This window comes from Dermacentor andersoni, chromosome 4, assembly GCF_023375885.2.
Source record: "Dermacentor andersoni chromosome 4, qqDerAnde1_hic_scaffold, whole genome shotgun sequence".
Lineage (NCBI taxonomy): Eukaryota > Metazoa > Arthropoda > Arachnida > Ixodida > Ixodidae > Dermacentor > Dermacentor andersoni.
Window position 1 is genome coordinate 45,952,146 of NC_092817.1, and position 16,530 is coordinate 45,968,675.

The 16,530-nt window shown below is 45.5% G+C and overlaps 1 protein-coding gene and 1 long non-coding RNA gene across 2 annotated transcripts; both read left to right on the plus strand.

Annotated features, from left to right (window-relative positions):
• LOC126536652 (uncharacterized) lies at positions 1 to 2,039 on the plus strand. The gene is made up of 4 exons (XR_011893595.1): positions 1 to 47; positions 667 to 714; positions 813 to 857; positions 1,905 to 2,039. It is a non-coding gene; the product is annotated as an uncharacterized lncRNA (long non-coding RNA).
• Positions 2,040 to 8,671: 6,632 nt separating this feature from the next.
• Positions 8,672 to 16,385, plus strand: LOC129386304 (solute carrier family 23 member 2-like). Its single transcript, XM_055074126.1, has 6 exons — positions 8,672 to 9,376; positions 11,012 to 11,126; positions 12,019 to 12,160; positions 14,987 to 15,240; positions 15,988 to 16,261; positions 16,372 to 16,385. Exons 1-6 carry the CDS (start codon positions 9,237 to 9,239, stop codon positions 16,383 to 16,385), a joined length of 939 nt encoding a protein of 312 aa, XP_054930101.1. The 5' UTR covers positions 8,672 to 9,236.
• The last annotated feature ends 145 nt before the right edge of the window (positions 16,386 to 16,530 follow it).

Here is a 16,530-nt window from a genome sequence, read left to right on the forward strand (position 1 = left end):
ACGTTCTCCGCTGGGTCCGCATCGAGCCTGCAGGAGGCCGCAAAATGGTAAGCAGAACTCAGCTTTTGTGCAATGTCCCCCAAACAAAATTTTCAGCTCCCGTACTTGTAGGAAGAGCGTCCTATAACGGTCGGCTCTGCGACGTTTCAAGGGTAATTTCCTCTTCCGTTTTTGTCGATCGCTGACAGCCGTTCCTTCATTTCGGAGCCTCGCTCAAAACAACGTACACTAGCATGTTTTAGGTTGCGCCGCTGCAATACAAGGATATGTGATGCGCTTAACTTTGTTTTCGAGTCGCAGGGGGTGTAACGATTTGCGATTGGTCAATCTGATATGAAGCAGCTGTTTGCAGAAAAATAAAGGAAGCGCCAGCTTTGAGGGTAGTGCGCCGATCGAGAGTTACGGATCATAACGCCGCAGTGGCGAGTTACATACAGCTTCCCCGAGGATAAGACCCCACATTAAAATCGCCTCAAGATCACCGTGGAAAGGACTATAGGTGCCATCAAGGTAGGTAGCTCAAGTCTTATTGTCGGCAAATGAGCGAATAGCAGCATAGATATGGCTGCCACTTATAAGTACACACAAGTCCCCAATCGAATAAACATAGCGTCATAAAAGAGGAGAAAGACAAAGAAGCTTAGCAGTCTTTTTCTACCCCCTCAGGACCTGTCAGACTACAAAACGGGAACGCCACCTCGAGGTGGTCAAGACGTAAGCCCAAATTCATTCTATTTAACTGTGAGCGCGTTCATATAGCGTCCGCGTTGTATCGCGTGCTCCAAAGGCAGGCATCAATGCTTCGTACGCAGGAAAATGCCGTCCCGACATCGTCAAGGAATCGCTTCCGCGTTCTGGTGAGTGGGGACCGGCGATTGTGGCGGCATCTGTTCCTCGCTCTCGAAAGCTTCGAAAACGCGGACCTTCCGCCACCTGTCCCCGCGTTTCTGAATTGTATCAATGCCACCGCGGCTGGCGGCGCCTTCGAATGACCGAAGTGCACTTGGCGCTTTCGGGATTCGATTTCAACAGGAATCGTCCAATGCGATGAATTTGATTATTGCCCGCTGGCGCACTGTTGGATCGCCGAAAGGGAGGTATGCATGTATATTGGTACCTTAATTACGGTGCAGTCGCGTTTAGTCTGAGTTTCTAAACCGCGTCGGCCAGCAAGTAGGCAAGATAGGGTGCAGTACGTAGAAGCAATGTTTCTGCGGTTTGTTTTAAATGCCGCAAGCAAAACGAAAGAGCAAAACAAAGTCAGTTAATCTTTAGAAAACAAAAATTGTCAATTGAAAGAAAATGTTCAATGGGGCATAATTTATGAATGCAACACTATAAGGATCCTCTCGTGTAATATTAGCTGTGAAGATTCACAGAATGTATTCGGAATCCCGCTTCCTGGACATTATGGGTCATAGCGAAACCACTCCTACATTTGAAATGCCGACACCGTTGCGTGGACGCTTACGAACTGGGAGCTTGCTTGTTGCTGGCATCTGCGTCTGATACATTTTTGAATAAGCAAATTTGACAAGCTTCTGTGCAAACCTCTAAGTAATCCAAAGTCATGCTGTATACCCAAAGGCCCTGCTCAAGACAATGTGATTTGACTACTCGTAATTCTACTTCTCCCACATTTTCCTCCGCTGTTTTAACGGTGACATGCGGCCGTTGTTCGAGTAGAATGGCCAAAATACCGTGTCCTTTCTCCATCTGGCTAACTTTCACTTGGCTGGGCTCTGGAGCTGAAGCGTGAGGCTCGTGTGTAAGGGAGAAAACTGTCACGTAATTCCGAGTAGCACAAGACCATCCCTGTATCTATCGCTGCATAAAACGTCCTTTAACCAGTCTCACGTTCGACGTGAGCAAATTCATTGGACGCGCCGTGCTTCTATCGATAGGGAAGGCTTCGACCGCGGCTTCCAGCGATGCTGCACTTCGACAAGGAGCAGCCGCACAAGAGGAAGCGAAAGAAGTTGGCTGCCTTTTACGACGTCCACGAGCAGCCAATTCTTATGTTGGCCTTTCTTCTGAGCCTGCAGGTAAGACGGCGTAATTTTTCTTCCAGACGAGTAGACAATCAATCATAATCATTTAGCGGCAGTAAAGCACAAGGCGTTGCCACAAGATAGGGAGAAAAAAGAGCAAGTATATTATTAGTTTTGTAGTTATTCTTCGTACTAAAAAGGACACATGGTAAGGTTGTTCATCGTAGCTCTCATGTCCTCAGCAGGACGCAGTACTAATAATCCAGCTGTCCTTAGAGTGAAAATGGTTTCACTGGTCTACCTACTTTCACGTTCTCGACGCTTTTATACTTCCGAAATCTCTTGTCAGAGCATGATTTATTTACTGAACCATTGTTTGTCTCACTTAAGCCAAATCGTTACCTAGGTTACTCAGATATCATCGTCAATCTTCTTGGGATGATCTGCAATCGCGAGCTCCGACTGGCCTCTCGTTATCGTGCGGCAGTGCAATGTGGTACAGCCACTGGAAATTATAGAGCAAGAAACTCCCCAAGGATCATTCAGTTGGCGCTCTGTGCTGCAGCACTGCTACTATGCGTCTGTCTGCGTCATTCCTGCCAAATATGCGAACAGAAGTCCTTCACAGCGTCATCTCTGTGGTAACTATGCCGTCGGCCCTTTTCTGGCAGCACTACATGACGGTGCAAAGCATGACGGTGCTCCAGCCCAAGGCACTGTCCGAGTTCCTGTGCACGGACGCGGACAACCCGGCCATCGGGCTGCTGGTGGGCTCCACCTCCTTCATCTCGGGCATCGGCACGCTTGTCCAGACCACCGCTGGAGTCAGGTGCAACTGCGCGGCAAACTGCATCTTGCTAACGGTCCTCGCGAGTTAATTCAGTCTAGGTCTTTGAACGTTGCCGGCAATTTACAGAATATAAAAGCCTTGAGCACAACTTCTCTGGGGCCCCGTGATTCAACACTACTCAATGTAAATTGAGCGACTCCACGAGAAATTTGCGTAGCAGTTCCACCTCTCTACGCAAGTCGCCACTGTTCTTCAGTGACACACAGCGGAAATTAATGAGCAAAAAATTAATGAGCAAAAATTTACTGGCCAGACTCTCTAAGCGCCTACTTGAACGCACCGGAGCGGAGGTGCGTTTAGTAAAAATAAGAACCGTTTTCTAAGTCTTAAAAATCGCCAAAAACCGTAAATGAATCGTCGTGTGTTTATTTCAAGGGCGGACGCTATGTACCCCTTGTGTTGGAGTGTAGAAATAGTCCAAGTCCCGTCTGAGAATGGTGAAATGGTAGACTTTACCAATATTTCCTGTGCTTAGGCAACGTAACAAGTGTGTGTGCACACTTAAGCAAGGTTGACATTTAGGCGAGTTGGTTATGGTTCGATCATAAAGTGAAGGCAGTGGGAAGCGCGTTCAGTGCGCATGCATTCTTTCCTCGTGACGTCACCATTATGACGATGACGGCAAGGCCGACGATGGCACAATAGTTGAAGCGGAATCGAATTCAAGGCATGCTTCGATGGGGGTTTCTTGTTTTATTTCTTGCGAAATCCATGAAGGAAGAATGCCAGGGGATTAAAAACGCGGTGACACCTGCCACAGAAACCACGAAAACTGGATGCAGTGCCTTAACAGCTGCCACCGCAATAAAAGAAGTTGACAGTCACATAAGCATACGCTAAATAGGATGAACGCGAAAGCCTGCAAGCTCATGGGACATTCATTAAATTATTTGACATTCTCATTCGAATGCGTTCTTACTTCCTATTACTTGTTTTCTCCCACCAAAGGTAACGGGATTGAATTCCTTAATTAAGCCTACCTTAATTAACTCTGGCTGAATTAACTTCGTCTTAACACCAAATGTCGTGGGTTCGACCATTAATGATGGCCCCACCAATTTTTGTGCCATTGAATTTTGGTCACGTCAGAAGTCGAGACTTCGACTCCCACCAAAGGTCGTGGGTTCGAGTCCCACCAATTTTTGTGGGTAGCCCCGTTAATTTTGGTGCCATAACGATGGACGGTAAATTTTTCGATAACGCCGGACGACGGATTTTTCTACCCATGAGGCACATAAGGCTTTCGCCTTAATATTTTAATAAGAATAGACCAATAAAACTTAAATAGTTTTATTAGCAAACAATAAAGAGGCACCTAACCGAATGTATTCGTCATTTTGGCCCACCTATAAAGTGATATACCAAAAGAAAGGTGCAACAAGAGCAGAATAAACACAAAATCGCTATTTGTACACCAAGAGAATGCACTGTTTACCAAAGCAACTGCGATTGAGAATACGATTGAGCAACTGCAACTTGAGAATACGGTAGACGAGGACAAGTGAAGCAGCTCATAACCACTTGTATTTAAAACTAGTGCCTCGGTGAGATGAACTAATGTGAAACTGGTGCCCTGATGATGGGGACTGAAGACAAGGCGAAGATATCTCATTCAAGTGCCCCTTATAATGCCGTAGTTTTTCTCATTTAGTGAGTGTCGGCGCACTCTCTACGTTTTACGAGAGAGAACGGCGCGAACACTCATTGTCGTCGCAGGCTTCCCGTAATCCAGAGTGGCGCCTTGGCCCTAGCATCACCCGCCCTCGCCGAGCTGAAGTTTGACAGCAACCCGTGCCCGGCGAACAGCACATACGACGACGGGGCATGGGTGACAAAGCTCCTCGAAGTACGCCTCAACCTATTTCATTGCGATGTCAATTGTGTGGACGCTCAGGCGCATTTCCGCCATTGGCGTCGGCGTCGCTGTTGCCGTCGCCGTCGCCGTGATGTTCCGTGTAATGTCCAAGTGCGATAGCATGGCGGCCGCAAGCTGTCTGCTGTGGGCGCGAGTGAAAGCGTGCAAGGGTGAGCCGCGAAGGATGGTGGCTTGACCTCGCATGCGTAGGGAGAAAAGGGAGGAGAAAGCGCACCGTCTTCCAACGTGTGCAAGACAGCAGGAGGAGGCTTTCTACTCCGGCGGCGGCTGCGTATGGTGCGACTGAGCGCGGTCGCGCAGGCCCTAAATTGAAATTGATCTGCGGTGGGTACAGAGTCTAGGCGCGTCGAGGGCTTATGACTTCGTGTGCTGTCTTCTCGCCACTTATTCTGTGGTGAAGCGAGAGGCAGCACGAATGACAATTCGCTCGCTCGCTGCTGCTACCCCTATTTCACACAGCAGTGTTTTGACAGCGAGTGTCCGCGGTAACCGCAAGTGATATGTGCTCATGTTCGCGTTTGCATCCGTGACACCAAGTTTCTGAATTAGTGAGTGAATGTTTACAAGTTTATGTGGCCGATAAAACTTACTATCCTTACTTAATATGGAGGTCTAATAATTTCCTGTCGCAATCGATGCTTCGCCTTTCGTGCGAAACTGACTTTTTTTTTGCCAGATTGCTATAGCTGGAGCTTATGCACGAACACGTGAATGCAGTTAATTCGTGCAGTAGACCGGACATCGGTGATTAAGGAGTATTGGGCGGAAAATGTTTTTGTGTCGTTCTCGGAAACAATAGCTACGTGCATAGAAAACTGCACCACTTGCACTGCTGTGACGAAGTGGTTTCGTTCACCCACAAACGGAATGAATTACTAACTCACTGTAGAAGTACATTAATAAAAAATATCCTTCATAAGCAATTAAAGTCGCAGCCTTTTAACCTTAGATTAAAATCCCGCTGTCAGAAATATTCTGAAACGTTATCTTCTTTATTAAAGCGCGCCAAGCGCAATTATTACCAGGATCTTATTGCAAAAAAAAACCCCAAAAAACACGACGCGCTGCTGGAAAATTATTAGAGTTTCTGAACAAAAATTATTGCGCAGAGACAATAGAAATCTATACTGATCCGCTTAGAATAGCTAACGCATTCAGTGAGCATTTTTGTGCATCTACGCATATGCAGCAGCCGGCGTGTCCTTTACCTGATATACCTCGCTGTATTCATTCCTTTTATCTGCATTCGACGACTGCAGATGACAGTTCACCAGGTCATCACATCACTGAAGACTACAAGCGCTGGCTTAGACGACATTGATCCTTGTAAAGTAAAGCTAATTTCGCATGACAGATCATCAGTTTCGGCACTAATCGTTAACAAACTGTTCTGTGCAGGCGTGTTTCCGAGCTGTCTTAAAGCAGGTAGAATAGTTCCTGTTTTCAAGAAAGGTGATCAGACTTCACTAAGGAATTACAGGCCAATTTGTATCCTTCCTTTTTTTTTTTGGTAAAGTGATGGAAAAGCTTTTCTGCACTCAATTAATGCGCTACTTAAAGAAATTTAACCTTTTGTCTCCTCAGCAATTCGGATTTCGCCAAGGATATTCAACCGAACTGGCACTTAATACTTTAACCGAAGAAATCAAGCAAGCTATTCACAGAGGTCTAATTGTGGGTTCTGCATTCATCGATCTGACGAAGGCATTCGACACGATAAACCATCACATACTACTCGTTAAACTCAAATCATTTGGTATATCTGGTCCCCCACCAGGCTGCTTGAAAACCCGGTCTGCAATGGTGCAGGGTAACGGCCATCTCTCATCATCCAAGCAGTCCTAGATGGATCAATTTTAGGCCCACTTTTATTTTTGATGTTTATTAATGACCTACCCACTATTTGTGCTAAGTCCAAGTGCATACTTTATGCTGATGACACGTCCATCTTTGCATCCAGTAACGCAATTGCCCCACTCCAGTCTAACCTTAACACAGACTTAAAAATTATTACTTTATGGGGCCAAAATAATCATCTGCACATTATACCACTAAAGCCACATTTATGCTGCTCCCAGCGAAATTCAATCGACGTCCCGCCTTCGGTTCACATTGGTGATAACGTCCTACAGATTTCCAACGAAGCGTGGTTGCTCGATGTCATTTTAGATACTGAACAAAAATTTCGTGGACATGCCCGATCAGTTGTGAAAAAGATTGCATTTGCCATCCACACTATCGTCAAGACAAGAACTTATTTTCCACCTCACATCGTACGATCTTTGTATTTTGCTTATACTGAACGTCTGGAGCGACTTCAGAACCCAGCCATGAGACTAATGACTTTCAGCCCAATTGATTTGTCCTGCAGGTTATTGTTTCCTAAACTTAACGTTCTGCCGTTACGACAATTATTCTGTCAGAAACTGTCCATAATTGCATATAGACTCATCACACGCGACATCTTCATTGAATGTATTGATCCTGAACACATTACTGACAACAACAGCACCCAGTTTTGTTTTCTCTGAGCAATAATGTTCTTTCCCCTGCCGTAAGGACAAATTACGGCAAGTGCTCAGCCCTCTTCTCTGGCATAGCAATATATAATTCATTACCTTTCAATATAATATCACACAGCGTTCATGCATTTTCCGCGCGCAACAAAAAAAATTTCATTCAGGAATTAACCAACTCATATTAATTTCTTAATTAACTATATATATGTATGTAGTTTTGCCGTATACATTTGTATGAGTAATTAATATTATTGATACTGAAACCAGTTTGGTGTCTCATGTCGGGTTGATTATTCTTGTTAATATTCATTGTTATTGTGCTTCTTCACACGCTTTCGATTATTTTTCATGTTATTTGAATAATTAGCATTACCATTAACTTATGTATCCGATTTCCGTCTATACATAATCAACTTTCCCAATTATTATTATTATTATTATTCACATGACCATACCTATTCGTTCTTCTGTATAATAACCCTATTATGTAATCATAGGAGGTCCCCCTGGCAGTTCTTTCAAAACTCTGGGACCTCCGGCTGTAATGCTATTACCATGTAACTCGAACATGACTGCTGCAGTAAACTTGACTTGAAAGATAAAAACCGAATTTCGTGGCTCAAAGGAAAATCGCCGGCTTAATAATTTCTGAACGTAGTTAAGTCGACAGCTTCAGAGTAAGACCCTTTTTCAGGTACTCAATGTAGATACCGATTAAATACAGCATGAGAAATTTTAGGCATTAACACTGGCTGAACAAAGATACATTTAGACAAAGGCGAATGCTCCGACAAAGAACTCAAGGTGAAGGTGCTCTTCGACTTTACGAACAAGTACCCGTGTCGAAACGTTGGCAGCCGGCTGAAGCTTACCTGGTACTGCAACTGTTGATTAGCAGGTTTCAATCTTTTTGTGACAACTCTGATTATGAAAATTCACATCACATTTGTCACGGCAAACGCATGCCGAGTAGGCAAATCATAAGTGGGCTTAGCAATAATCTCAGTTTGTCCTTGGCTGGAAAAACGTCAAGCACAAAATAATCTACAACACTCCTATTTATACATTTTCTATAGTCGTGAATGTAAATTTGTTTCTGATATGCCTGGCATTTCGAAATTTATAGAAGGCTTGTCATCAGTGCGAGTACAGCCTGTAAAATTACTCTCGGAAATATATATAACGTCCTAAGCACTGAACATCAAGAGGACGTGTCTCGCGTACGAACCTGAGCGGACCAAAGTAGCCTCAACTAGGAAGAGGCCATTGTTTTCCAATATGGCACTGGTCCCCTTGCCGCCACATTGGCATGGGTTTGAGGCTTTTCTTGCTCGCTGACTGTTGATCGAAGTCTCCATTTCGCTGCGACACCTTTATCAGGTCTGTGTACCTTCCTCGCAGCCGAAGACAGCTCAGGGACATAACAGATATTCAAGTCAGTTCATATTACTGACTGGTAAACTGATTAGATATTGAAATCATCATCTTTATGAACGCTGTGAAAGTAAATCTATCCTCTGTTCCTTGTCGTAAATACCACTTTGATCGGCTTGAGCCCAGGTGTAACATATTGGTGTAGCATCACGTGGTAGGTAGACATGTTGATGCTGTATCCTGGGTTGCCATGTTAACTCTCGTTATTCGAAACACACATCACAGGGGGATTTTTGTCGTTTGGGACAGCACAGCCATATATGTCAAATTGGCGACAATTTTCACGATAGGTTGACGGTAAAAATTGTGCTCAAACCACTTCTGTAGAGTTGCCAATGCATCCGCATTTATGTCTCGCATAAATGTTCTATGCACTCGTTTCCAAACTCATTTTGAAGACTATTGAACGCAGTGTACATTATAAGGTGTAAGAGGTCGCGCGAGGATATACAATTTGGGAATATTCATCTTTTCTTTTTTTTTCGTCGAGCCCACGCTTAAAGCACGAGGGCGCATAATTGCAGGTGCAGGCCGGCACAGCCGTGGCCGCCTTCACTGAGGTGTTCATGGGAGGGCTGGGTGTCGTGGGCGTGTTCCAGCGCTGGATCACGCCTCTCACCATGACTCCCGCCATCGCGCTCATCGGCCTCTCCAACATCTCGGCCGCCACACAGCCCGCGAGCACGAGCTGGACCATAGCCGCGATGTGAGCAATAGCCGCCGACCGAGCATCTCTGGCTCCACGCGTTTCATTTTCGCTGGCACGCGGTCGGGCGTTAAGACTCCCCGATTCACTACGGAGCCTGTAGACATAACGCTTCTAGTCACGGTGAGCTCATTTCTGTATGCCACTTTTTAAAGCGAAAGCTTTATTGGCCGCGAAATTGCGATTTCGCCGTGGCGGTTCTCCTACGAGGCACATGACGTCACAACGAGCGCCTCGCCATGGATATTTCTCTTTCTCTCGCTCCCTGGTCACTACTGCGCATGCGCCACCAGTAGCACCGAGCCACAGGTGTTACGCCGATGCGCAGTGCCACGCCTTTCCGCCGCCGCCGTTTGGTATGACGTCACGCCGCGTTCCTCGTCGTTGCGCTCTCCTCCGCTCGATTCGCCAGCTACGTCGTATGCCTGATAACATGTCGGAGGATTGAAAAGGAGAGCTCGCGTGCGCCGCAACCACAGTTGAGGCGGCCGTATGGACGGTGACAATTCTGATAAGCAGGAGGAGACCTGGAATCGACATCGGAACGATATGCAGAGGAAGCGAATCGCCCAGAAAACAGACGAACAGCGCGCCGAACGACTGGCTAAACGCCACAACATAGCTAGATAACCAGACTAACCTGGACTTGCAACAAAGATTAACCAAGGCTAACCATGCGGTGCCTTAGCTTTCGCTACGTATATATATCCTGGCATAGCCGAGCTAAGTGACTGCCAATTTGTTGAAAGAGTTCATTTTAGTGGTGGTAAGAAAAAGACTACGGATATTAAACTTTAGGCACGTTGAACCCCGTGTCTACGTGTGTATTTTAAGTTTCACTGTACTGCGCACGACCTTTCAAACTACAGCGTTTGAAGGGTTGTCCTACCGCATTTCTTCGGTAGTTGTGAAGGAAAAGTTATTTCTTGGTAACGCTATAATAGATATAATGCTATAATAGGTATCTGACCTCTCCTGTAATGATCCGGACTGATTGGAAAAAAGCGTCCTCCTACAACTTGCACATTCTTTCAGTAGAGTTTGCACTGCCTTGGAATAAAATAATGTAACTTTGACACATTATTAGACAGTTTATCATAATTTCTGATTGATGAAGAATGTTCAGAGTTTAGCGCTTCTTCGTTTACGTTCTAATGTCGCAACAAGGTCACGTTTTGTTTGTCCGCGCCACTGAATAAGACATTTGACCTTTTTCCTAGCTTTTCTCGAAAAAAGAAAGGTAAGAAGAAAGGCCAGTGAGAAAAACTATTCAAGGAATATGGTGCTGCAGAATCGTTATTTCGATACGCGTTGACAAATAAACGTCTCGTCTAAACAAACAGGCTACCAACAATGCCAAGAGCTCTGTTGAAGGATAGCGACCAAAAACATATCTTGTGAAATTCGAGCGAGGAATAAATCGGTAAGCCCTAAATATTATGCCCAGTTCATTGCTCCGGCGTCGCTGAAAGGGCAGGCTTTGTAAGGCAGAAGCCGAGGAAACATTGGAAAGGTAAAGTAATATGTGGTCAGAATAAACAAATAAGAAAGTTGGGAGAAGCAGGAGTGACTGCGATAAGCGAACATTCAGGATGAAGTTAATATTCTCTTTTTTTTTTTTCCTTTTTTTGGCAGCACCGCGGCGCTTATCACGCTCTTGTCGCACTACCTAACACCCTGCCGACCATCTTCAGAAATGGCGGTCGTGAAGAGGCTGAACGACTGCATAACGTTCTTTTCCATCCTTCCGGTAAGAATCAATCGTATTTCAGAAGCTGTAGCAGCAGTCACTACTGTTGGCTACCGCCTGCAAGGAACCACTTACTACAAAAGAAATATTTCGATAAATGGCGCTAATTGCACGCTGCATCTTCAACGCTCCGGCGCTCTATAAAAGTGCGCTTGGGGCTGTAGTGCTGTAGTTAGCTCTAGCTATCACCGAGCTAACCTTGCCCTCCTGTGGAAGTATCAAACAGCAGAGACCCAGTAAATGTAGCGCTCTGGAGGCAGCGCCAAACAAAGAATAAACTGAACATGGTTGGTCAGTTCCTTCGTCTAAGTGGCGCTGCGTCCTTGTTATCATCAGCATCCGCGGTTCGTACGCTGGAATTAGAAAAGAATAGAATCGAAAGAAAAGAATCAGAACAGTACACCAACCTCGGTTGTGTTGGGACTTCTATGTCATTTCGATGTCATTTCGATGTCGTTCGATGACAGTGCGCAAGTTGAGGAAGCACGAAGGATATATTCGAATTTCATTTGTAAGAGAAAATGCCACTGTGTTTACTTTTTTTATCCGTTAGTATTAGGAGGGTCAAAGAGGAAAAAAAGTGTATTGTCTAGAAAGTGTGGAAAGCTTTTTTGTCACATGGTGGAGGTAGAGAGGGCATGGTAGAGCTTGTCAGTTGCACTTCGCTCCTTGAAGAGGCAGGACCTGTGTCGTGTGAGCGCTTGAACAACACTTTGCATGTAACGTGGTGAACGTGGTTTAAGTAATGGATCCGGGACTTGAAAGGGGTGCTACTTCATGCTAACACTTTTCTCTTTGATGATTTATCACTAAATCGTCACTGATTTTTTTTATCTTGCTTTTATTACTGCGCAGATATGAGTTTCGGTTTAAAACATCTTTTAATTTGCAGATCTTCGTCACCGTAGCCATCGTATGGCTTGTCTGTCACTTTTTGACGGTGCACAACCTTTTCCCGCAAGATCACGCCGGTCGCACAGACCAGATGACAAGCCTCATAAGCAATACGACGTGGTTCCGTGTTCCGTACCCATGTGAGTGAGCAGCCGTTAATTTGTGTGCACCACGCTCGCGACGCCATGTCTTACGAGCACTCAAGTGTATAGAGACTTGATGAGAGCCGACACAGGTAGCCTAATAAAGGATGTATCCTTAGTGATATCGAGCCACCTCCTGCTCAGTATAGATGGCTGTAAATTCTTTTTGAATGCGTCATCGGGACACGGCGTACGATTCTATGGAGTCAACACCAGGTGGAGCTTACTATAAGTATACGGATTACGATTTTGCAGGAGGGAGAGCTCGAGTAACGGGGGTAGTGGGTGAGCCAGGAATAAGTTTTCCCACCGCGCGTGAGAGCTGCGATCACGGTGTGAGGGGTGCGACTCGCGGCATATATATATATATATATATATATCCAGCAACTTATCCAGCAAGTGAATTCTACTAGCATATCAACCTATATGAGACTGAAACATGGTGGCTAACAAAAACTCAAGTAGAACAAAAAGAAATTCACGCAGAAACTCCTCTGGGAGCTGCCTAAGTATGCGTAAGCATTGTGCCACTTGCTCACCTCCACGCAGCCCGGTGTCATTATCAATGTTATGTAGCGCGATTCGACCGGCACAGACACTTATCAACCCTCATTCGTCGTTATCAACCTTATCGAGCATGTGTTCTAGAATAGTAGATTGTTAGCCTAGTTGGTTTTCCATAATTGAACTAGTAACTCAGTGCAATAAGAACCACAGAAACCTTTCCACCAACCACCTGTCCATCTTTCTTGTGTCTGTGGTTTTTATTGCGATAAGTTACTAGTTCAATTATCGACCATAATTCGGCCTTTATCAACTCTTATCGGTCTTTATCGACCTGAATATCCAGCGAAGCTTTTGCAGTACCACCACTACAATTGCTGAGAGGTGTGTGCAATGCTTTATTGATGGTTCGGATGCTTGTTTTGAGCTTGTTCTCTATTGAAACTTATGCTGGTCTCCTCTGTTGTATGGATGATGATTGTATGAGTATGCACGTAAGCCAGAGCGCTTGTAGCCTGTGCCTTACTTAAATATGGGCTATTGCATTTGTTTGCTTGCTTCCGAGGGTCTGAACCTTTATTAGAGGGATATGAGCCATTGCATTTTTTTTTCGTTCAGTAGGCATATAAATGTTTACGCATTAAAAAAATACGCAACAAGCGATGGAACAGAAAATGATAGGTGCAATAATAAGTGATAGGAAGAGGGAAGCTTGGGCGCGTATCATATCATTTCGGGCAGCAGAGGACGCTGTATAACGAACGCAAAGGTTCATGATGTTTCTTCAGGAACCCTTTGTATCTTAACACTTCCCGCTTTTCACTCATATACAGCGTGATATCTCTAAGTTTTATGGAATTTAAACATGGCCGGCGGCAGATAGCATGATCATCGTCCTTGAGTTCGATTTGTTGAAGAGGGGGACATTACTAGCACGAGAAATTGAAACACATATTCAAGTAATTGACAAAATTCCCTAATTAACTTCTTCATTAGTTACTTTATGGCACATATTGCAATTTACGAATTGTAGCTGGCGAGCTTGGGCGACGTATCCACTTGAAATGAATTTCCAGAACGACACCAGTTTCGAGTTAATATTTCCCAAAGTGTGGAACGAAATGCATGGGCGTTCCAGTTACTTCTGTGCTTCAATGCATGAAAGAACGTTTTCCAAAAAAAAAGTAAGAGGAACAGCAGTGCATTTTTGCGGAAAGTCTTATAGCGCATATCTCCAAACTAGCGTAATTTAGTCAATTTCTTCCAAGTGCATACGCCTTGCAAGCTCACCGGCTAGAATTCGTATATATTGGAATATGTGTCGTAAAGTAATTGATTCCGAAGATAATTAGTTATTTTTGTTGATTAGTTTAGTATGTGTTTTGATTTCTTTTGCACGTAGTCTCCGCCTCTCTGAGTAATCCAGCTGAAGGAGTAGAATTACGCAAAGTGCAACAGGGTACCTTTAAAAATTCCATAAAACTTTGAAATGATCACACTGTATGTTTATGTAGGCTTGAACTTTCGTCTAACGGAACAGCCGGAGGATACCTTCTGGGTCAACTTGCATTTACATGGTAGGGTGTCTTCCAGACACCAAAGTGAAGGGCTGAATGCAAATATGCACGGCAGCACTGCAGGAGACTCACAAGAAGAGTGGCGTGTGTGTGTGCATCGTGTGTCTTCCGCTCTTGTCCGTGCCCGGCATAGCAAGCTGTATCGCACGTATACGTGGAAATATATATATATATATATATATATATATATATATATATATATATATATATATATATATATATATATATATATATATATATATTGTTGCGACAACTGCGTTATGCGCAACTATTTGCCATAGTGTAAGCAACTCACATTGCAGCTACAACCTGAGGGCTGTTCAATGCTTGCCGTCAATATATACGCACGATACGTCGTCGGCACACGAAAAGTCGCTTTGTGTGGTGTTAAGAGGCATTATGTTTTGTGGTTGTAACTCCAGCTCTCACAAGGCCACTGCTGTGACGACGCCATCCGTGACTGCGTCGAATAATCTGTGTTTTTTTAAAGGATGGCGTCTGCCTTTTTTTACAAACAGCATCCTGATAGTCTAAGAAAAACTGGCGCTTGCACGGTAGACACATGCCCTATAGGAAATATAGAATTACAAGAGAAGGAGACACTTCCGCGCCGTTTCTTTTCCACGTTTTCTCTTTTCTGCGGCTAAACAGTGTACGAGCCTTGCAAAAAAAAACTTCTCGACCTACGCATTTTCCAATCGAACTGAAGATGCCGCGCGCCCACTTCCGTTGTGCGTTGCAGTCCAGTGGGGCGCCCCTACGGCTGGCTGGGAGTCAATGGTGGCCATGGCGTTCGTGAGCCTGATCACCATGATGGAGACGGTGTGCGACTACTACGCGTACGCGGTGGTCGCCGGCCTGCCTCCGCCGCCACCGCGTGCCATCAATCGCGGAATCTTCATCGAGGGCCTGGGATGCCTGTTGGCGGGCTGCTTCGGCTCCGGCGTTCTTTGCGGCTCGCAGGACTTGAACCTCGGCCTGATTGCCCTAACCAGGGTATGACTTTTATTCGCACGCCCTGCGCTGCCATCACCACGGCCACAGGGTTTCCTGCGGGGCTACCCGCATGCCCATTTATCCACTAGTGATGTTTGTCCGTCGTTTGCCTTGGCGGGGCACGCGATGAGACGGCGCAGCAACCATGAAATGGCTCTTGCTTTTGGCGGAACACCGTTGCAGTAGAATCGCATATACGTTTCAATCGGAAGCTGTGGATTTTTTTTTTGTGTGTGTGTGTCAGTGGATCGGCATAAGCAGACTTTAGAGGGGCAATAATGGTTTAAGAATATTTTCCAGGAACTTGTCGCAGCTGTATTCCCCAAATCTACTATAGCGCCGGCCGGGAAGTCTGGGAAATGTATTTCTTTCTGGTTGTTTGGCTGTAATAATCCCCAGAACGGGTAAGCCGTGACACCTGGGCAACCTTCAAGCGCTTATATAAGTTTGATGCGATTTGACCAGTCCTTTGTGTAGACAGCCAGCCGAAATAAGAACCTGGCCCATAATTTTTTTTTCTTGCCACGAGGAAAGACAGTGCCCGTCATTAGAGGGCCTCTTGAAACACGGAGTAATTAGGTCTTCGTCTACTGCTTACTTGATCCACTTTTTCCGTAAACGAGGTTAAGGAAGCAACATCGCCAACACTAAGCTACTAGTAAAACTACCCGCGGGGAAGGGTCACAGCTAAGTGTTGTGAATGAACCCCCATTGGCGCAACCTCCTCCTCCTCTCGCGTCCATGCAGTGTGCCAGCCTACGCGTGGTCCAGATGGCAGCCGTGATCATGATCGTGTTCGGGCTGATCACCAAGGAGAGCGTGTTCATGCTCAGCGTCCCCACGCCCATCGTCGGCGGGCTGCTGCTCGTCCTCCTCTCGGTCCTGACGGGCGTAGGACTGGCGCACCTGCGTTACGTGGACTTGACCTCGTCGCGCAACGTGTTCATCGTGGGCGTCTCCCTCGCCTCGGGCATTGTTATACCAATGCACGTTGGACCCGCGTGCGAGTTCGCCATGACCCGCAAGTTATTTTTCGCTGTTCCTTCGCGGTTGCCTGTTAGGAGAAATACGCCACGGGCGATATGTGAGAATTCTCTCAATATTTTGAGGAACGTGCGTGTGAATTCTTAGAGGGCAACGGGTAAGAAAAAAAAAAACAGCTCAGATGGAAGCCGTGACGTAACACCTAACCCCTTCTTTTTTTTCTTAACGTACACTGACTGGCCGCGTTGATTTGACGTCACCTTTTTCAACAGTGGGCGCGTATTCACAAAGTAAAGATCTTGCGCT

What these genes read in the sequence shown, in the direction of transcription:
- LOC129386304 (XM_055074126.1), top strand. Translation starts at nt 9,237, where the DNA reads ATGGGAGGGCTGGGTGTCGTGGGCGTGTTCCAGCGCTGGATCACGCCT. An exon ending in CGTTCTTTTCCATCCTTCCG is followed by an intron (nt 11,127 to 12,018) that starts GTAAGAATCAAT and finishes TTTAATTTGCAG; the next exon opens with ATCTTCGTCACCGTAGCCAT. An exon ending in GCCTGATTGCCCTAACCAGG is followed by an intron (nt 15,241 to 15,987) that starts GTATGACTTTTA and finishes GCGTCCATGCAG; the next exon opens with TGTGCCAGCCTACGCGTGGT.